General features: G+C 38.0%; 1 protein-coding gene across 1 annotated transcript in view; it reads right to left on the bottom strand.

The window, feature by feature from the left end:
* Positions 1-1041: 1041 nt before the first annotated feature.
* Positions 1042-22255, bottom strand: part of LOC114476182 (polypeptide N-acetylgalactosaminyltransferase 10-like) — a 40954-nt gene continuing 19740 nt past the window's right edge. Inside the window, exons 4-14 of the mRNA XM_028467516.1 lie at positions 20510-20676; positions 10458-10643; positions 10198-10381; positions 8985-9102; positions 6893-7000; positions 5304-5525; positions 3967-4080; positions 3704-3853; positions 2502-2723; positions 1827-1899; positions 1042-1759 (exon numbers count right to left, since the gene is read on the bottom strand). Of these exons, the coding sequence (XP_028323317.1) occupies positions 2559-2723; positions 3704-3853; positions 3967-4080; positions 5304-5525; positions 6893-7000; positions 8985-9102; positions 10198-10381; positions 10458-10643; positions 20510-20676 (1414 nt within the window). The 3' untranslated portion in view covers positions 1042-1759; positions 1827-1899; positions 2502-2558. The remainder of the gene's footprint in view (positions 1760-1826; positions 1900-2501; positions 2724-3703; positions 3854-3966; positions 4081-5303; positions 5526-6892; positions 7001-8984; positions 9103-10197; positions 10382-10457; positions 10644-20509; positions 20677-22255) is intronic.

Genomic DNA, 22255 nt, shown 5'->3' with positions numbered 1-22255 from the left:
GCACTTTTTCACAAATTACACAATTGAAAAGCTACTGTTTGATAAAAAAAAAAAAAGAAGATACTGTATGTAACTCAGGGCCGTTCCGTGGCATAGGCAATATAGGCAAATGCTCGGGGCGCCGGCCGTCATGGGGCCACAAAACATTCAAAGCACTGATATTATAAGCATACTAAACTTGATAGTATTATTAATAGTTATTCTAGTTTGAATTAAAATAAAAAAATTGTTTTACTCCTGCACCCAAATCGATTTTATCAAAACTAAATAAAATGTCAAAAAAGTAATTTTGCTCATGTTTTCTCCTCATGTAAAGTGTCTTTTCAGATACGGTGAAGACCACTATTCAAGTGTTATATATAAATTATTCTGATAATAATAATAATAATGTAAATATCAATTACATGGTATAAAAATGCCGAAAGAAAATCTCGCCTAGGGCGCCACAGGGGCTAGCACCAGCACTGATGTAGCCTGTAGATAAAACTGAGTTGTGTGTGAAGTAAACTTAAGTTATTCTGCAGGCACATTTTCAGGCATTAATTATTTATTATCATTATTATTATTATTTATGAATTCATTAATTATTTCAATTTAATTTACTACAGCAAAATAAATCACGTTTAAATGTATTTTCTCTAATTCCACATTGTTGGATGAAATAGCATTAATAAAACTGAACCTTGGCTGTGTTGCTAACTTTATCCAGTAATGTTAATATATCCGTTATCTGCTAATAATCCCTTAATTCACTAGTTTAGTGGGGGAATAATAATAATAATGACACGTGGGAATGAAGAGGAATCAGAGACTGAATGTAATCAGATTACTTCTAGAGAAAAAGGAACAACAGGCTGAGGTTGGGATGAAATATAGAAGTTACATGAGTCACAGATTTTTAATATTGTTACATGGAGAGGATTCACACACGCACACGCACACACACTTTTTAATTACCATTTTAAAATTTTTATTTACTTTTGAATAAAAACAAAAACATTACAATTTTATTAGATTTCTTTCCTGCATTTTTTTCAAAATAAAAGCACAGCCTTTTCCTTCCCCAGGCTTTAGAAACAAAGATGATAAAGACAAATATCAAAGTTTCAATCAATCAATCTCTATTTAAATAGCGCAAATTACAACAAAGGTCAGTTTGGCTTTTTATTTCATAATAAATTGAAAAAATAAATCATATTAAATCATTTTTCCTTTTCTTCTTCTTCTTCTCGGATATAAACAAGTCCATCAAAGTTTGAGCAGTTTGCAGGTTCTCCGTCTCATGTTTGGGTTAGCTTAGCATGTAGCCACCTGTCCCACATGATTGAGTTAGCTTAGCATGTAGCCACCAGTCCCACATGATTGAGTTAGCTTAGCATGTAGCCACCAGTCCCACATGACTGATTAGCATAGCATGTAACTACCAGTCCCACATGATTGGATTAGCTTAGCACATAGCCATCAGTCCCACAAGATTGAGTTAGCTTAGCACATAGCCACCAGTCCCAAATAATTGGGTTAGCTTAGCATGTAGCCGCCAGACTCACATGTTTGGGTTAGCTTAGCATGCAGCCGCACCGGCTTAGCAGGGTGAGAGGGTGAAGGGGCGGGGCGAGAAAAATATCAACGATAAATATCAAAGTTTAGCTTTTAATTTCATAAAAAAAGTGTAAAAATATATGGTATGAATAAACTCTTCTTCTTCTTTTTCTCAACAACGAGTCCAGAGTGTTGGCAGTTTGCAGGTTCTCCGTCAGCGCTGAAATGAAGATAAAGTCAGAGTTTAGAAAGTTCCCGTCAGAACGTTTAAACACAGAAACTCTCACCTCCATCACTGTGGGAACGTCATTGGTTCCAGGAGGTCACATGACCATTCAAAGCCTGCTGCAGTCACATGACCTTTTCTCAGAGACAAAATAAAACACAGTGAGTTAGAGCGTTACACAATCTAAGAGAAGTCAGACAAATACAAGGAAATACATACAAATATAATCTTTTTTTTAAGAAATGTTTGAAATTCATATTGATTAAAAAAAAATTAAAAATTAAATTTTTTTTTTTTAAATACATTTTACAAAGCAAATCTAAATAAAAAAATATATTAATCTAAAAAGTCAACATCAAATCATAAAAAAACAACTAATCTCAATAGAAAAACTATTCAAATTATAAATGAAATTTAAAAATTTGAATAATTAATGAATTTAAAAACTCCTAATAATACATAGCAAGCAGATTGGAAAATGAATGGATAAAAATAAAAATGTAAAACAAATTCAGTTTTAAAAAATAACTCAACAAAATCTTAATAATTTACATAATTATATCTACTGTTTGCTTGATTTATGCATTCATTCATGATTTTAAAATATTAGTTTCATTCATCTAAAAAAGATAAATCATGTAATGATGATATTTAATAAAAGTTTGTATAAAGGTGGTTATCCAATTGATGCTGACTCAGCAGTTTTGAAGCTAAATGCGTGCTAGCGACGTCTCACCTGCAATGTTAGCGCAGCGTGGGAGTGTTGTGGGCGGAGGCCTGTTGGAGCTCCTCCTCAGTCGTTGCTGTGGTTGAACTTCTCCAACACAGAGACGTTGGTTCTCTCAAACATCCACTGCTGACTCAGCGCCGCGTCATCACAGCGACTCATGAAGACACGCCGCTCGCTGCGGCTGCTGTCCATGCAGCTGTTACTGACCGGGTGGTACAGACTCTTATTCTGAAAGGACACACAGGAAGTCCTATAAAGCAGAGGTTCTCAACGTTTGGCTCAGGACCTCTTTTGGGGTAGTGAGACACTGGGAGGGGGTCCCCAGATACCCTCAAGAAACAGAATAGTTTTTAAGCAATTGAAGCCCGTTTTTGCTTATTTTTATCATTTTTCTGCAACAACACCAAACACCAATTTTTAACCTATTTTCATCACTTTTTCTTTCCATATTTTTGCTCCTTTTAATATATTTTTGCTACATTACTCCATTTCTGACACTTCTACATCACATTTTAATGACTTTTCTACACATTTTTTCTACTTTCCAGACATTTTCAGCACTTTTTTAAATTTTTTTATTTTTTATTTTCTTGTGACCATCACCAGCTCTCCCTAAGGAAGGGTAACAAACACTTTATTATAGGGAGGATATAAAAAGGGAGAGCAGTGTTTCACCACATTCACCATTTGTCATGTCCATTATTTACCAGTTTAAACAAATTGTTCAAAAATTGACACTTTACACAATTTCTGTGGTTTTAAAAAACTTTTCCACCATTTTTGCTCACTTTTAACACTTTTTATTTCCAAATAAAACAAGGATTTCCATCTTTAAAATGACTAAATACTGTGGCCCAAATAATAGTAAATAATGATCACTGAGGAATACAGTCCCTCCTCCATCTGTTATGGGGGGGCGGGGCAAACAGTGATGGTTAGTGATGTCACTGATCTAATCTCAGCCAATAGAAACATTCAATAGTAATAGAAGCGTTTAACCCATAGAGGGCATTCAGACTAACGTGCAGAGTGGCACTAGGATCAATAAACTATATTATTCATACCTGATCAGATATGGATTCACCAGGAATAAGTGGTTTAAAGGTGGACTCTCACTTTAAGGAGTGGGCAGGCTTCACTAAAGCTTTACCAGTCCAGCATGTTTGGGTTGCTGTGGGAGCAGGATAAAGGGGCGGGGCCTACCGTACCTTCCTGTACCTCCACAGCTGGTTCCCCTTCATGCAGTGGCAGTCGTAGAGCGTGACGAGGCTGCTGTGGGACACGGCATCTAGACACAGCTTCCTGGTGTGGATGGGGTCGCCCACACGGATGTCCTCCCTCCACCCCAAGGTCAGGACCTGGAACACACACACACACACACACCCCTCAGTCACACACTATGCTGATGTCGTGTTGTCATATGTGTGTGTTGTGTTATTGTGTTTTTGTGTGTGTATAGTAGTTGTGCGACCTGCCCATGGCTCCACCCCTCTCCTCTGCTCCTAACACAGTTCTCCAATCGGATCGGACTTCCCGACACAAAGTGTTTGATCTCCATACACAGCCCACTGCCCACATTCCTGATCTACACACACACACACACACACACACACACACACACACACACACAGTTAAAGCTTTGATTGTTGCTGCACAATAATTAGGGGCGTGGTCAGTCTGACAGAACTTTCAAGTTGGCCACGCCCAGAAAAAACTTGTAAGTAAACATCACAGCAATCAGCAGACACCTCTGAGGAAGACTGGCAGTTGAAAGTCAAAACATGTTAGCAGAACAAGATAAATTTCCTGAGAAAATTGTCTAAATAAATGAAACCTTAAAACAGGATTAAGTCATTTTTCACCTTAATAAATCCTTCTGATAGTCCCTGTGAGGGTAATACTAGTGTTTATGGGGTGATTGGGGGTCTTTCACCCCCCCCTACTGTCTCTGACCTGGTGGTCGACGTACTGCTTTACTACAGCCTAATACACACTGATGGTGTGTTCACACACACACAACTGTAGTGTGTGTGTTAGATTATGATTACTTCCCTTATCATAAACAGCTTTATTTTTATGGTATAAATGATAAACGTTACTAAAGGATGAGTTCACTCACAATGTAAACACTTATTCAACATTAACTGCTTTGATTTTGCACCGGTACGTTTAGGACGCCTCCCACTGCCCGTCTCACCGCAGTGGGAGGGAGGAGCTGCTGCCTCGGGGGTGCAGAGTGTTTACGACAGTGACATAACAAAAAGGGACCTTTAGGGGGAGCTCTAAGTACAAGTTACTTAGTTCTGCTTTAACATATTAACTTATTGAACGATTACGACATGTTTACTAGTTTTTGTAAATCACTAATACGACAACAGAGTTTGTTTACAATGAAAACACCCATCAGAATAAAAGACGAAAGGAAAAAAAAACTACACACTAACTTTAGCAACAGCTAAAAAAACCTTTAAACTAAAGCAAAAATTATTATTATTTATAATATCTAGATTTCTAATGTATTATTGTATACAATTTTAGTTTTTATTCTTTATGATCAATTTTTAAAACCAAAATATATATTTCTAATAATCAGAATTCCTTTATTAATCCCAGGGGGAAATTGCTTTTGTTACAGCCACAGAAAAAAATCTCACATAAAAGAATAAAATGTTTAACAAGGATGAAAAAAAAGAATAAATGTTAAATAAGTGTATAATTAAGTAAAAGACTGTTAAAAATAGGGATCAGATACACACACATTACACACATGTCTGACATATTTAACGTGTAGTGCTGGTTGTGACCCACCTCCCCCCAGGCAGCAGCAGGGGGCTCCACTGGAGGGTAGTGTTGGGGCAGGTCCCAGGCCACCTCGCTCATGAACCACTTGAAGTTCTTACAGCCGAGTCGGTTCCTCAGCTCCTTCTGAGCCGTCACGTCTCCCGCTGACAGGTGGCGGTACTCGGGACGACGCTGGTACACGTACTCTGCGTACTCGTCCATCCACACCTCAGCCACGCGCTTCAGGTTCTGCAGGGAGAAGCAATCGCACACAGACAAGGATCAGTTTCCATCTGATACAATAACACTTAATGTTACACTTGATCCAACGTGCACGTGTGTCACACGTAGGGGTGGGCAATATGGGAAAAATATCATATCACAATTTTATCACGATTTTTTTTTCATTCAAATCATTTAGACTATTTTAAAGTTATTTATCTATAAAACAAACCAATTCGTCTTCTTAAAATCATCACCCTAAATGTTAAAAAGGAATGAAAGATCATTTAAGACACGGTGATCATTAATTTAGTTTTTTTAATTGTATGTAAGTAATTTATCAAACTGGTTCTAAGTATAATTAACATCAAACTAAAGGTCTGACATGTTCTTATAGTCACAGTCTTTTTACTTTGTTTAACTAAAGTAGTGTAGCATTAGCATTAGCATCACATGCTACATAACAAGGCATCATATCAGTCTAGTGATTTCTATTAGTTATTGAGGTAACACACTCATATTAATAAAATCATACTTTAAACAGTGTTTGAACGCCTCATTTCACACAGTTTAGACAATCATATCGTTTACAAGATAAAACGTTACTGCTTTGGTTACATTAGGCCTGGGTGATATGGACCAATATTCATATCTATATATTTTTACTCTAAATGACAATAGGTGATATAAACCATTTATTTTTAATCAATAGTTTTACAATAAAAACAATAATGGGTCAAAGTCAGTGGAGCCACAAAGACCCTTTTATTAATCACTAGCAGCACAATAACTACATTTTGACTTTTTCCTTCATTAAGGCTGAAATGTGATTAAATGATGTAGTGATGATTTTTTCAGGGCAGCTCTGAGTTGTTGAAAGTAGTTTTATAGTAAATCACATTCAGGACACTGTCTCTTTAAGAATGTGTAAACAGCCCCGTTAGCTGCAGCAGCAGCAGAGTTAGTTAGAGAAACACATGCAGTGTTTCCTCAAACATCTCTCAGTGTTTAACAGACAGACAGACATCTGCACTGAGCCTCTGACAGACAGTCACTGACACAACTGACTGTGTGTGTGTGTGTGTGTGTGTGTGTGTGTGGGGGGGGGGGGGGGGGGGGGGCGTACTTCTGCCCCGTTTAAGCACTTAATTAATCTTAATTAACGTCTGTAATGCTGACGTGCTGACTAATAAATGCTGTGATTTGGCAGAGAAAAAAACATTGGATGTTTTCTATGTTTGGACTATAGACATATGACACAGACACGGCACCGCAAGGGTTAAAATGTGAACTACAGACGGTTCTACGATCTCCGTGATTTGGGAGATCGTAGTCATGTTGTAATCCTTAACGATCTAATATCGTCATATCACACACCCTTAGTCACACGTTACCTTAGCCAGGCTGATCCCTCCAGGGACTTTATAGGGGACGTACTTCCTGTAGATGTGACCCACCCTGGAGCAGGGGATGTCCTCCATACTCCCCCCACACATCCACACCTACACACACACACACACACACAGCTCAGTTTTAATTTTTCCCAAAGTCAGACTTTAATTCCTGCTGTAGAAAACAAGGTGCATTAGCATCTATTCCTGAACTCCACCACCAAACACTCCAAATGTTTAGTTAGCTTAGCATGTAGCCACCATCTCACATGTTTGGTTAGCTTAGCATTTAGCCACCGGTTGCACATGTTTGGGTTAGCTTAGCACGTAACGGCATTACATTTTATACAAAGCTAATCAAACACTGTGTTAAAGTGTGTGTTTTCCTAAGTTGTGTAGTTGTGTAATTGTGTAGAACAGTAGAAGTGGTGACTGAGCACTTATCGTCTCTAATGTTGTGAAGTGTTTCATGACTCAGTAATTACAGATAAAGTCTCGTACCAACGTTATTATTTTACACTTTCTCACATATTTAATATCGCTTCCCTTTTATTTAGATCCATTATCTGATGGACAGATCATCTCCTGAGGTCAGCAGATTAACAGGCTCTCAGCGCTAAGCTAACGCACCGCTAACACACACGGTGGGTCATGATTTGAGTTAAAATGATCTCGATTTATATCATATATCGTCATTTGTAAAACAGATATTGCTCATGTTATCCTGTGACTGTTGTAAATAAATGCATTCCGTTATATAAAGTGTGTTCTTAGTGGTACAGATTAATGTAAACGCTGAACGTCACCAGTTATATCAATGACCAGTTGTACCAATACACTGAGAACCTGCAGAGCCTTTTCTGCTGTTTCAGCAGCTTATCGATTACACAGATCTATAACACTAATCTCCTGAGTGCCCTGCAGTCACAGAACACGCGTGTTGCGTGTAAGTGCACAGAGCGCTGTGTGTAAAACACGCCTGGTTCCCGCGGTAACCTTCAAACAGCATGAATTATGTTGAGCACGCAAAGCTTTAATCCTCCCTCACTCCAGCTTCTTCTTCTTCAGAGTCACCTACTCTCACAGAAAAACTGAAGGACTTTGATTCACACAATCCCATCAGAGAGTTTGAAAATATCCAAACAAGGGGGCGGGGTCACAAACATGTGATCATATCTGATCTGAGGGTCACATGATGAAGAGTTTGTGCCATTTATGAACATTTTTTTCTGATATTATTGTGTATTTTCATTGTTGTTTTGTCATTTTGTGCGTTTACTTTGGGGGCCACACAAAATAAGACTGAAGGCTGCAAGTGTTAGACCAGTTGTTCTCAACCTTGGGTTCAGGACCAAATTTGGGGTCACGAGACACTAGGAGGGGGTCACCAGATGCCTTTAAAAAAAAAAAAGAATATTTTCTGATTTTACCCTTTTTCTACAATTACACTAAACTCACCATATTTTAATCTATTTTCATCATTTTTTCTTGCCATATTTTTTCTCCTTTTAATGTCATTTTGTTACATTTCTCCCATTTCTGACACTTCTACATCATATTTTAGTGTCTTTTCTGCACATTTTTTCCACTTTTACACCTAATGTCACATATTGACCCATTATTGTCACTTTTAACCTCTTCACCAGATTTCATGATTATTTTTAACCACATTCACCATTTGTCATGTCCATAATTTTGCAGTTTAAATTAATTGTTCCAATATGGACACTTTGAACTCTTTTTTTTACCACTTTTTCTCGTTTTTTGCTCACTCTAATGTACAACTTTTACTGTAACTAAATTCTGTGGTTTTTATAATTCCATTTTACCACCTCGTCACTTTTGGGGTTTTTTTTCGTCACTTTTAACCCATTTTATTTCTGATTAAAACAAGGATTTACATCTTCGACTTGACTATATACTATGGCCTTTCACACAAACTTTTAAAACATTACTGTAGTTCCTGGACTATAAGTCCATACTTTTTCATTTAAAACTGAGAAAACAACTTGTATACAATGACACTCCTTCCCCTCTTTGAGCCAATAAAAATCAGTTAAACAGGAAGTACAGGACATTCTGGTCGTTATCTCACCTTAAAGGAGATCTCGTACTGTTCACCTCCCCAAATCTCCAGCCCGGTGTCGTAGCCCCCCAACTCCCAAAACCACTTCCTGTCCACAGCGAACAGTCCTCCTGCCATCACAGGTGACCTGAGGAACACACACACACACACACACACACACACACGCACACACAAAGGGCACTCAATTTATATGTTGGTGGATGAGTTGAATTGGTGATCATTATAAGTGGTGGTCAAAAACCAGTCACAAGATAACATGATCACCATTGGCTCCATAGCAGCGCCTGCTCTGAGTTTTTAATGACAACAAACAGATTTACTTTCACTTTACTGATGGAAATGAAAAGTGAACACGCTGTGTGTTTACACACACACACACATCACTGCACGTGTGTGTGTGTGTGCTCACTGTTTGCCTCTAATTGATCCTCCTCAGGGGACAACATGGGGTGAGAGTTTTCCTCCTGATGAAAAGCTGTAACTATGACAACTTGCTGTACCTGTGAAGAGTGTGTGTGTGTGTGTGTGTGTGTGTGTGAAGGTACTGGTGTTAAGAATGAAGTTTCTCTGTTCAGGTGCAGATCAGCTAACGAGGTTCACTTCCTGCTCACAGCTTCACCTGAGCAGGAAGTGAAACTCTTCACAATAAAGGTCTCTTATTTTAAGTTCAATTAAGATTCTTTGATTTATTACCATTAAAAATTGTATAAATACATTAAAATACCTGCAACATACCCAGCAACAGGACCTGTAATATTACTCATAAAAAGTGTGGGCGTGGTTACAAATTTGGGCGTGGTGAAAAGACTGGCCGTATTTACAAAAAGCAAGTGTTGATATAGAATGGGCATGGTTACTAAGAGAAAGTGTTTCATATAAAGAGTGGCTGTGGTAACAAAGAGTGGGCGGGATTACAAAGAGCAAGTGTTTGATATAAATAGTGGGCGTGGTTACAAATTGTGGGCGTGGTTACCATAGTTCAATGTGTCCTTACTTCATAATGTCATGTTACATGCCCTTACTTTCTCATCATTTAATAAAAACCATTGAGTGTAAACAGAGTCTATCTGCTGTAACAGTGACACTGTATTAATAACATTAAATAATAATAATGTGTGTGTGTGTAAAGTTATTTGTTGTGTTTTGTGTGCCGATATATCTGGTGTTTTATCTTCTCTCACTAATATTATCTAATGGAAGATATTTAGACTCAAACACTCACTCAAAGGGTTCGCTGGGGTCGGGGTTCTGCAGCCGTGGGGGGATGGGGATGCGTTTGTAGTACATCTCCCAGTCGAAGGCGCCGCGCATGGCGTCGCCCGCCTGCGTCTCGTAGCCAAAGTTGTCGTGGTCAATGACGTCAATCATCGGACACACGATGGTCTTCCTGTTCTGCGCAATACGGTCTGAGTTTGAAACAAAGAAAGTAGTTTGTTAGAATGGCTCCGCCCATTGCTCTGATTGGTCAGAGCGTGTCCTCACCTAGCAGGGGGGGCAGCCAGTTCACGTTAGCCTCACAGTGCGAGTCCAGGAAGGTGACAACGTCGCCTTTAGCCACCGTCGCTCCCAGCAGCCGCGTCCTGATAAGCCCCTCCCTCTTTTTATTCCTCAGGATTCGAACCTTTGGCAGCTGCACCATGTACTCCTCCAGCGCCCCCTTCAGGTGCTCTGCATAATTGACAGGAAACACAATATGACTATTATCAAACATGTCAGGGACAGGAAAATAGAAAGTTTTAAGTGAGCGTGGGAAAGTTTTAATATTTTAGACAAGTGTGGAAATGTTTTAAGTGAGCGTGGGAAAGTTTTGAGTGAGCGCGGGAAAGTTAAGGTTTTAAGTAAGTGCCAGAAAGTTTTAAATATGCGAAAGTTTTAAGTAAGCACGGGAAAGTTTTAAGTGCGCGTGAGAACGTTTTTTAAGGTTTTAAGTAAGCGTCGGAATGTTTTAAGTGAGCGCGGGAAAGTTTCAAGTAAGCACGGGAAAGTTTTAAGTGAGAGCAGGAAAGTTTTAAGATTTTAGATGTGTGGAAATGTTTTAAGTGAGCGTGGGAAAGTTTTAAGTAAGCATGGGAAAGTTTCAAGTAAGCACGGGGAAGTTTCAAGTGAGCGCAAGAAAGTTTTAAGTAAGCGTGGGAAAGTTTTAAGTGAGCGCAAGAAAGTTTTAAGTAAGCGTGGGAAAGTTTTAAGTGAGCGCAAGAAAGTTTTAAGTAAGCGTGGGAAAGTTTTAAGTGAGTGCGGAAAAGTTTTAAGTAAGCGTGGGAAAGTTTTAAGTGAGTGCGGAAAAGTTTTAAGTAAGCGTGGGAAAGTTTTAAGTGAACGCAGGAAAGTTTTAAGTAAGCATGGGAAAGTTTTAAGTGAGCGCAAGAAAGTTTTAAGTAAGCGTGGGAAAGTTTTAAGTGAGCGCAAGAAAGTTTTAAGTAAGCGTGGGAAAGTTTTAAGTGAGTGCGGAAAAGTTTTAAGTAAGCGTGGGAAAGTTTTAAGTGAGTGCGGAAAAGTTTTAAGTAAGCGTGGGAAAGTTTTAAGTGAACGCAGGAAAGTTTTAAGTAAGCATGGGAAAGTTTTAAGTGAGCGCGGGAAAGTTTCAAGTAAGCACAGGAAAGTTTTAAGTGAGCATGGGAAAGTTTTGAGCGAGCACGGGAAAGTTAAGGTTTTAAGTAAGCGCCAGAAAGTTTTAAGTATGCGAAAATTTTAAGTAAGCGCGGGAAAGTTTTAAGTGAGTGTGGGAAAGTTTTAAGGTTTTAAGTAAGCGTCGGAATGTTTTAAGAAAGCGCGGGAAAGTTTCAAGTAAGCGCGGGAACATTTTAAGTAAGCGCGGGAACGTTTTAAGTGAGCGCGGGAAAGTTTTAAGTAAGCGCGGGAAAGTAAGTCAGAGTGAGATGTGTAGTTGTAGTTGTGTATATTGTGTTGTGTAATCAAACCAGTCAGGTGACCAGTGTGAAGCTTAGGTACTAATTAAAAAAATACATGCTAGTTGTGTTGGTGCATCCCTATCAATTACTCACATAATCAATTACTCACATAATCAATTACTCAAACAAAGAATCAATTAATTTAAAAAATCAGTCAAATTATCAGTTAATCAAAATATTGATTACTAGAAAAATGGGTGACTGAAAGACTTACTAAAAGACCCGAATATTGGACTAATCGATTACTAAAATACCTAATTACTGAATAGATTAACAGATTATTGAGTTGATAATTAGACCTATAATAATAATATATCCAGTATAGAGACACATACAGTACAGCTGTATGAGTGCTGTTTAGCAGTCTGAGATAACTCCGCCCATTAATCACACAGTTAAATGTATCTAGAATTTAGACCACATGTCAAACACATGGCCCGGGGGCCAGATCCGGCCCTTTGGAGCATCCAATTCGGCTCGCAGGAGGAAGTAAAAATTACAAAGAAAACATGAATCATTGTGTAAATGTATTTCATTTATTTTATTGGTTTATTTACCAGCTGCGGAGCACCGTCGGGCCAAGATGTCACAGTCTGAGTTGTTCACAAAGTGAAAGTACAGAAATACAGTTGTTTAAGATTGTGTGTTGTTTTAATAAAAAAAAGAATAATAATTACAAAAAACTATTTATATTTTTCAGAAACTTCAGGTGACCCAACATTGGTTGAAAATAAGATTTTGTGGCTTTTGAATAGATTTATTTCTGTAGTTTTTATTATTTCCAATCATCTCATGCCTGGGGGGACAAAGACTGACACTTTATTTGTTAATTTTCTACTCTCTCCCTCAAGTCCCCCCTGTAGTGCCATTGTGTACCCCTAGGGGTACACGTACCCACATTTGAGAAACACTGCTGTAGACTAAGCTAACCTCCAACGTCTAACAGGCCCCCGCACTGAAGACTTTCAAATCCTGCTTTAAATCCACTTTTACTCCTTGGCTTTTAATTCACCTTGATATTTTATTTTTTTTTGGGGGGGGGGGTTAGCCCTGTTTAGATGTGTTTAATTTCATGTTTTTATTGTTTGTTACCAAGGCAGCAGGAAATCATCAGTTAGAATTTTTTGTTGATTGTAACCATGACGACAGAAAAGAAGCCAATGGAGGAGATGAAAGCCAAATAACTTCAAAGTACCTGGATACTATCCATGATATTATCACATACAGCTTAAAGCTCTACAAACTCCACTATTTGTTGATAATTATCTTCCATTTGTTATCTGAAACATTGACGATGGATCAAAAACCAGCGATGAACATTACTTTTGGTGACTTTGTGGATTCTGAGCCCTTATTTAACAAATTCAGAGGGGCGTCATTCCAACACCCAAAGCAAACTCGTAGGAAGAAGGTTAAGATGCAGAAGATGAAGGGAGACCAACCATCATCTCCTGGAGACAAGGGTGATGATGAACAAGTCAACCATCCACCAGTTACCGTACCAGTGAGTCCCTGTGAACCAGACTGTACACTGGTACCTGACCAAGCACCACCAGGGTGTATCACATGTGAAGAGATGACACACAAGGCATCCTTTACAAGGTACCAGATGGAATTACTAGACAGGGACCTGGACCACCTCAAACTGGCTCTGGACGTTTCCAAAAAGAAGTTCCATGAGCAGGAAGAACAATGGGAAGAGGAACGAACGATGATGATGAAGAAGGAAACAGAATCAGATTCCATGGTTAAAATCCAGAAGAAGGAAATCTCAAAGCTCAAGCTTAGCCTGGACCAATCGAAACAAGAGTTACGCCGAGGTGTGTCTAACCAGATGAAGATGCTGGAGTGGCAGCGGGAAATCACCTCCATCCTTCAGCGTCAGAATCAGCTGATCTTCAATCTCACACAGTCACTGGATCAGACCAAAGAACAAGTAGAGGAGCAAACCAGGGAGCTTCAGCACCAGGAAACAACAGTGAGTCATTATCTCATTTATTCAACTTTTATTTACTTGGTTTTTTTAACGACGCTTTTACAAATTGAATTTTGTTGTCACATTTATTTAGAAATTAGTTTAAATTCTATCAGTACAAAAATAAAATAGCGATATTAATATTAATACAAACTTCTGATAATAAAGTAATGATATTAATATACAATAATTGTTCTAAAGCACAATAATATAAAATGTTTTTACTGCTGATTTTAATGTTCTTGTTGATTTTTTAAGCGTTAAATATTTTCTGTTGAACTTTTTAATCATGTAAAGCACATTGAGTTGCCTTGTGTATGAAATGCACTATACTAATAAATGTCTCTTGTCTGATTCTAATCTCCACGCAGATATCAGAAGCTCAGAAGAACGTCATCATCAAAGACGAAGAGCTGAAAGTGAAGGATCTCCTCGTGCGTGAGCAGAACATTGAAAACGACGTTCTGAGGGCTGATCTCAGGCAGGCGCAGGAGAAATTAAAAAGTCAAAGTGATCAACACAAGCAACTGTTGGAGGTGAACGCCAACATGTTAGAAGTGGTGAAATCGAAGGAGCAGGTGATAGAAAAGGTGACCCTGCTGGAGAACGCCCTGGTCGAAGCACAGAACCAACTGAAAGCCAAAGATGTGGAATTAGAAGAAGAGCGGTCCAGCCACGCTAAAAAGAAACCACTACGGAAAAGAATCCTCCAGTGGTTTAAGAGGAAAACCAAACGCTAGAACAATATAAACCCCATGATGATTTAAAACATTCTCTCTATCCTTTTCTCCCTCGAATGCAGGAAAAAACTTTAATAAAGAAAAAGAAAAGATAAAATAACAAAATTAATAAAAGAAATGTTCATAAAAATAATTATTTTGTGTTGAACTGAGTTATTAAGTTGGGTCAGATCATGAAAATCAAAGTATAATGACTATTTTCCTCAAGAATTCTGACTTTAAAGTCAAAATTCTGACTTTTTTCTGACTTTAAATTCAGAATTCTGAAATTTTCCCTCAGAATTCCAACATAAGGGAATTGGTAATGCACTGCACACTTTTATTTGTAATCTCTCAATGAAAAATTCATGTCAAATTTGTGTTTAAATTCTGTTAGCTCCATGAATTTTCATTCCACTTTCATTCCATCATTGTGTTCTATTGTTGTTTTTTCACAGTATTCTAGGCAAAATATTGTAGCTGGACAAAGGGGGCAGGGGCGCAAATTCCGGTGGGGGATGCAGGGGTCGTGTACCCCCCCAAAAGATCCATTGTAAACACAAATTTTAAAAAAATTACAATATAGTTACCTTATTTTACTTCAAAATACAAGTAATGCTGTTTATAAACACATTGTTTGATAATTTTAACAATTGAAATATTATACCTTTCAATTAAAATCAACAGTTTTTACATATATTTTTTTTATTTCTGATGTTTTTATACTGGCCATGTAGTTCATAGTGCTGTGGACTTGTAGCTACACATTCACGCCAAAACATTTTTCATTTGGTAAAGTTTTGTATATTTCTAAGTTTTGTGGCATATTCATTTGTGTTTTATAATTTGTGTAAATGTTTGTGTATTCACTAGGTGTGTAAATGAGGATGTCAGTGAACGCACCATCAAACCCTGTTAAACTATTTCACTCCTCAATGCATTTTAGCTGGAAGTTCATTGCACTTTTAAAACATACTGGGGATTTTTATAGATGTATGTGGTTATTTTTATTTTTAAAGAATTCAAGAACTTCACAGAATTATAAACTGTTCTAGAAGCAAAAGTTAAACTTTTTGGAAAACTGTAATTCAACAGTTTGATAACAAGGCAAATGTATTAATATAGTGCATTTCATACACAAGCCAACTCAATGTGCTATACATGATGAAAAAGTGCAACAGAAAACATTCAACAGCTTAAAAATCAATAAGAACAATAACATCAGCAGCAACAACATTTAAAATCACCACTAAAAACATTTAAAATCATCAACAAACACATTAAATCAACATCACCAAAAATCTCCCTCTCAGTCATACGCGGTAGAGAAAAAGAAAAACCTTTAAATTGGATGTAGGATGTTCACATGTGATGCTGACTTGCTCTGGGCTCCACTATCTGACCTGTGTCCATAGATCTGAGAGATCCGCTGGGTTCATACCTGACTAAACATCTCACTGATGGATTCTGGACCAAACCATTCACATATCACTCGTTATTCATATTGTTACTTGAATTACAGTTAATTATCATTTATTTGTTCTCGCAAGTTTTTTTAAAATTTTTTTTAAAGTAAATAAAGTTCTATTTCAAACCATTTTGTAGCATTTCGTGATGTGCAAATTGTTAATTGTATCGTCAGATTCATGGCAATGCCCGCCCCTAATGTACACACGTTTATAAACAGGAACACACTTGATTTAGTTTAATATGGACTACAGCAGTGGTTCTCAAACTTTTCTCTTACTTCTGAATCCAAGTGCCCCCTTATGTCCAACTACAACATTTTGCTTAGAAAACTATTTAAACACAACTATTGACCACAAAGATGGAATGAATGAGTGATAACACATTATTAAAAATCATTTTGTAAATAAGTAGAAATAAACAGTATTTAGTGCCTCATGAACAGATTTATCTCTATAGTTTTTATCATTTTTGGTCGTCTCTCCTGCCTATTGTGGGACAGAAACTCATGTCTACTATTTTCAGTTCATAGTTTATTAATTTTTCACCATCTCTCTCTCTCTCTTTTAATGAAGTTGTAATGTAAAGTAACAGTATGATCTTAAAGAAATGCTTCACCTTTAAATCAGAGATAACAGAGTTACTCACAGTAGCACACACACAGTATACACTTTAACTCTTTAACTCTCTTTAAAGTTATGCTCTAATGCGTTTTGGTTTGGCCCACCTTTACATCTATCTTTTAAAGAGAGAGCGACACAGGCTCCACCAACCAGATCATCAAACAGGGAGGAGGGAAAACACACACACGCACACGCGCACACACACACACACAGTTTAATGATGATTGGTTCATTTTTACCAGAATAAATTGGAAAAGAACTCAGTGTTTACTGAAAGCAAAGAGGAATTAATCAGAGTAACGACGTTGGCTGAAACACGTTAGTCTTTATTAGAGGGAGGGGGAGGAGCCAACTGTTCAACAAACAACTGAGTGAGAGACTTTAACTCAAAAAAACACTGCCTTTCACAATAAGAGCGCCAGCTGGAGGATTACACACACACACACACACAACATAAATGTATATAGCAAATGGTTAATTGCTGACGCTGACTGTGCATAAATATAGGAATAAATAAATAAAAACAAATAAATAGCATTTATGACAGATAGTTAGGTATTAGGTGATTTATTCATTTATCTGCAGGTATTTATGTATTTTTAGCTATGGCAGAATTGGTCCTCCACACAAAAACACTCCATAAATACATAAAATGTTTACAAAAACACACAATTAAACATTAGACATACACAAAATGACAACAGAAATGTACATTAACAACAAAAACACACAAAAAGACTTAAATACACAAAACATCAACAGAAAAACCACATAGTTGCTTTGTGGTTTCCTGTGATAATGCTTTGATTGGTGATGTGAATTATTGCATATATCTGGACGCATTTATTCAATTATTTTATTGTGGCAAAGTTGATCCTCCATAATTTTACGTTTCTGTTGTAATTTTGTGTGTGTGTGTTCTTTCGTTTTGTGTGTTGTGTAATCCAGATAAGTTATTCTCCCCCTGTACTTAAGTCAGTCGCTGCTGGGAGCACTGGTCAGCTGTAATGTGGTGGTTGTGGTGGTTGTCGCAGCCACAGACGAGGCGTCTCCATCCGATCCATCCGATCCATCCGTCCCCTGCTCACTGAATTATTTCTACTCTCTGTAAATGAGGCCAGGAGCCACAGAGCGGCTGATTTATGATGAACAGGTTCAAAGCGCCGCTGCATTGATTTGTGCTGCTCGGCACAGACTCAGGATTATTCTCCTCCACCGCTCCCTCGCTCACCCAGAGAGCAGAGGAGAGAGAGGATTGAGGCGCGCTTTGTTCTCCCGTCTTTTGGGCTGTAATTACACACAGCCTGGTTTCACACCACAGCGGGTTCCGGTCCACGTCCTCACAGGTTAAATCACTTCCCCACAGCTCCATAATGTACACCATCAATCCACTCCAGGAGGATTGTGGGTAAAACCAGACACTTTCACACTTTTAGATCAAGAGCGCTTTGTTACTATGGAAATGAAACTTAAAGGTATTACCAAGGATTTAAAGGGATCCTCCAGTGTTTTTACAACTATGTCCTCAAATGTTCTAAATGTCTAATAAAACACATTATTATACACTATATTAATTGTATTAGCTTTTATAAATGGGACTACTTTACAGTTTTAGAGTCTGTGTTCCAATATCTAGAAATCATGTGAATTCTGCCTGTAAACATCCCATTGTTTTCTATTGGAGTGAAACATTCAACCTGATTTATTGATCATTTAACAGATTTTTAGATCATTTAACAGAATTTTAGATCATTTAACAGATTTTTAGATCATTTAGCAGCTTTTATGGTCAAAATAACAACTTGTACTTTTGGTTGCTCAAAAAAAAACAGTGTCTCGATCCAATATTGATATCGTCTGATATCAGCCAGAAACTGAATATCAGATTTTATTGGACTGCATCTAAAATCTCCAATATATATGATATTTATTCATTTGTAGAATACTGTAGATATTGTTGAAGGTTAAAATATATGTAACCAATTCGTTAATAATAAATGGGTCAGTTTTTTTGATCCCTACTGTTGCTGACTATTATTCTCTGATTGAGTAACATCACATGATCAAACCTTTTCTAACATTCCACACTACAAAATAAGTCATAAAAGAATGTATGATTCGAGCTGATATTGTATTGGATCGATATTGTTATCGACCAATACACAAGGCTGCAATATTGGTATCGTATCGGAAGTGATTAAGCTGTATCTGTATTTATAGAAAGAAGATAAAAACAGTTGTGACCACAGGGGGCGACAGCTCCAACTTTGAGGTTTGGTAGTAAACAATAAAGCAGAGAATAAGAGCTCTCACTCAAAAGTCCTTCTATTCTCAGGGTTTGTCCGTGTTTTACGCTCTAACTTCATCCACCAGAGCTTGTCAGTGCACTGTATAACTCTTTCAGTGCCACTGTTACATTATTACATCATTTACGTTTTTTCACGGAGATTACTAGAAAACACCCTGGCGGAGGTCCTTCATGAATATCTAAGCTGTAATGTGTTGTAGTGACCAACTGTGCCCTGAAGGTGGCAGCAGTACACCTTTAGATGAGAGATTAGCCACTGATGCTACCATTAGCTAAGGAGGAAGAAGCAGGAACGAGGGAGATTATGGCGCTATGAAGTGATATTGTGTGGATCCAGAAGCTCACAGCACCACATACTAACACAACATGTGTGGACCTGAGTGGATTATTGCTTATGTTGCAATCGTGACATAAACCTTCAACTAACTGAGCCAAACGGGTCACTTCTGCGTGTCGGGAGGAAGAGGAAGTGACGTCTGTGTGATTGACGAGGGGCAGATACAAAATACATTTAGCAAAACATTCAACTGTGAGCCAGATATCTAAATAATAGGTGACCTGTAGGTGGCAGCAGAGCACCTTTGGATGAGAGATCACCTGTGATGGGCAGAGCTCAGAGGGAGAGGAAAGGAGTTTATGAGACAGAAAATGGTGCTATAGAGTTGATGCTGAAGTTCCCACCAGTTCACAGCAGCTCATACTCAACCAGAGCATGTGTGGAACTAAGTGGACTATTGAGAGTGTGGTGATGGTGAGAGAAAACCATCAAAAACAGAAACTCAGCAGGTCTGGGAGGAGGAGGAAGTTGTGTGTGTGGAGAATGACGGGGGGAGAGACTTGGAGGAACGCCAAAATACAGTAAGAAATCCATTCAACTCTGACATAGAAAGTAAAATAATAATAATGTTGCCATCAAAAACCTGGTTTTTGTAGTTTTATAGAAAGAAACTAATGTTGAGGTGTCACTAAAGGAAATAAAAATTGTTTCAAAGTCACTAATAGATTTTTTCAGAAAAAGATGTTTTTCTCAGCTTTTTTTCACAAACTGGTGATTTGTGTGAAACTTGCCTCGATTCAACTGCAGAATACGGAAGAACGAAATAAGCTAGAAACAAAAATCTTTCTTCTGGTCAAATTAGAGACTTTAATCTTTCAGAGTCTAGTGTCAGAATTTAGGTTATCATGGTAGAAAATATTCTGTGGGTCTTTAAGAAATCAGTCAAAATGCTCTAAAACAGCTGGCATTGAATAAGTTAATAAAGGGAGAGTAAACGTTCCTTAGAGCTCTTATTCTCTGCTTCATTGTCTACTACCAAACCTCAAAGTTGGAACTGTCACTCCTTATTTGTTTTATCCTCTTTCTGTAAACAAAAGAGGTTTACATCCAGATCTTTAACTTTTCCTGGTTTTTTAGAACCAAAAAGCAGTAAAAAGCTGCAAATTGTTGTAAAATGCTACTAAATTAATGATTTGTTGAGACAACGACCAGAATGTCCTGTACTTCCTGTTTAACTGATTCTGATGTGTGTGTACCTTTGTCGCTAAAGTCGTCCACCAGGATGATCTCTGCGATGAGTGATGGTGGTGAGCGGTTGATGACGCTGTGGACGGTCCTGAGCAGAGACGACCAGCCCTCGTTGTGGAAGGGAATGATGACGCTGCAGTTTGGAAGCTGCTCCGCGTACACTTTGGTCTTACAGCTGCAACACGCACACACACACACGCGCACACGCAAACACACACACGCGCACAAAGAAAAGACAATAACAACAATCTAAGCCAGTACCAACATTATTAATGTATGCATGTATTAATCACTGAGGACAGAATCAGAGCTAATTAATTAGCATCCTTTTACTTTGAAGGCCGTGGTGACACTTCCTCCTGATCGGAGCTCAGGTTAGTGACTGTGTGTGTGTTTAAATTACAGATGAATTTAAACTGGGTTAATGATGTAAACACAACAAACTGGGTCAAGTGTGAAGCTGCAGCACGCACACGCGCACGCATGCACACCAGTGTGTCACCCTGTAAGTTATGGTCATCGATCATTAGAGCGACTCGTGTTTCTGCAGCTGACAGTGACGGACGGCTTAAACAGATTAATGATTCTTTCCAGGAAGTTGTTACATAGAGCTGTAGACCAGTGGTTCTCAACCTTGTAGTCAGGACCCTGGAAAGGGGTCGCCAGATGTCCTTAAGAAACCAGGGATCATTTAACAACTTGAGCCCATTTTTGCTGATTTTTATCCTTTTTCTGCAACTAAACCAAACTCATCATATTTTAACCTATTTTCATCATTTTTTCTTGCCATATTTTTGCTCCTTTTAATGTATTTAATGCTACATTACTTCCATTTCAATGACTTTTCTACACATTTTTTCCACTTTCAAGCTTCTTTTAGCCAATTTAACCACACTCAGAATTAGCCATGTCAATTGGGTTCAAAGTGACCAAAAATGGTGTAAAAGCTGGTGAAATAGGATTTTAAAAACCACAGAAATTAGTTAAAAAGTTGCAAATTAAAGTGAATAAAAACAGACAGAAAAAGTGGCAAAAAGGGTTAAAAGTGTCAATATTGGAACAATTAGTTTAAACTGGTAAATAATGGACATGACAAATGGTGAATGGGGTTAAATGTGAAAAAAATAATCATGAAATATGATGAAAAGAGGTTAAAAGTGACAATAATAGGTCAACATATGTGACATTAGGTGTAAAAATGGTGGAAAAGGGTTTATAAGTGCTGAACATGTCTGGAAAGTGGAAAAAATGTGTAGAAAGGTTTTTTGTTTCTGGCTTGTTTCATTCTCCTGTAATCAGCCGTTGAATAGAGCAAGTTTTACACAAATCTTCAGTGTCAGCAAAAGCTGCAAAAAGCTGAGAAAACAGCCTTTTTCTAAAAAACCCTGCTTGCCCCGTTTTTTTTTATCATTTTATCTCACCATCGCCACACTCTCCAATAGTTGACTGAAGTTCCACACATGCTCTGGTCGGGGGTGCGCTGCTGGTAGGAACATCAACATCATCTCTTGTAGAGACATTTTCTGTCTCATAAACTCTTTCCTCTCCCTCTGAGCTCTGCACCCAAAGGTGCTGCTACCACCTACATGTCACCTATTATTTAGATATCTGGCTCACAGTTAAGGCCCACCTACACCCCCGTCAATCACACAGACGTAACTTCCTCTTCCTCCCGACACACAGAGATGACCCGTTTAGCCCTGTTAGTTAATGGTTTTATCTCATGATCACAACATAATCAATAATCTACTCAG

This window comes from Gouania willdenowi, chromosome 14, assembly GCF_900634775.1.
Source record: "Gouania willdenowi chromosome 14, fGouWil2.1, whole genome shotgun sequence".
Lineage (NCBI taxonomy): Eukaryota > Metazoa > Chordata > Actinopteri > Blenniiformes > Gobiesocidae > Gouania > Gouania willdenowi.
The sequence above is the reverse complement of the archived record's forward strand: the minus strand, read 5'-3'. Positions and strand labels throughout refer to the sequence as shown.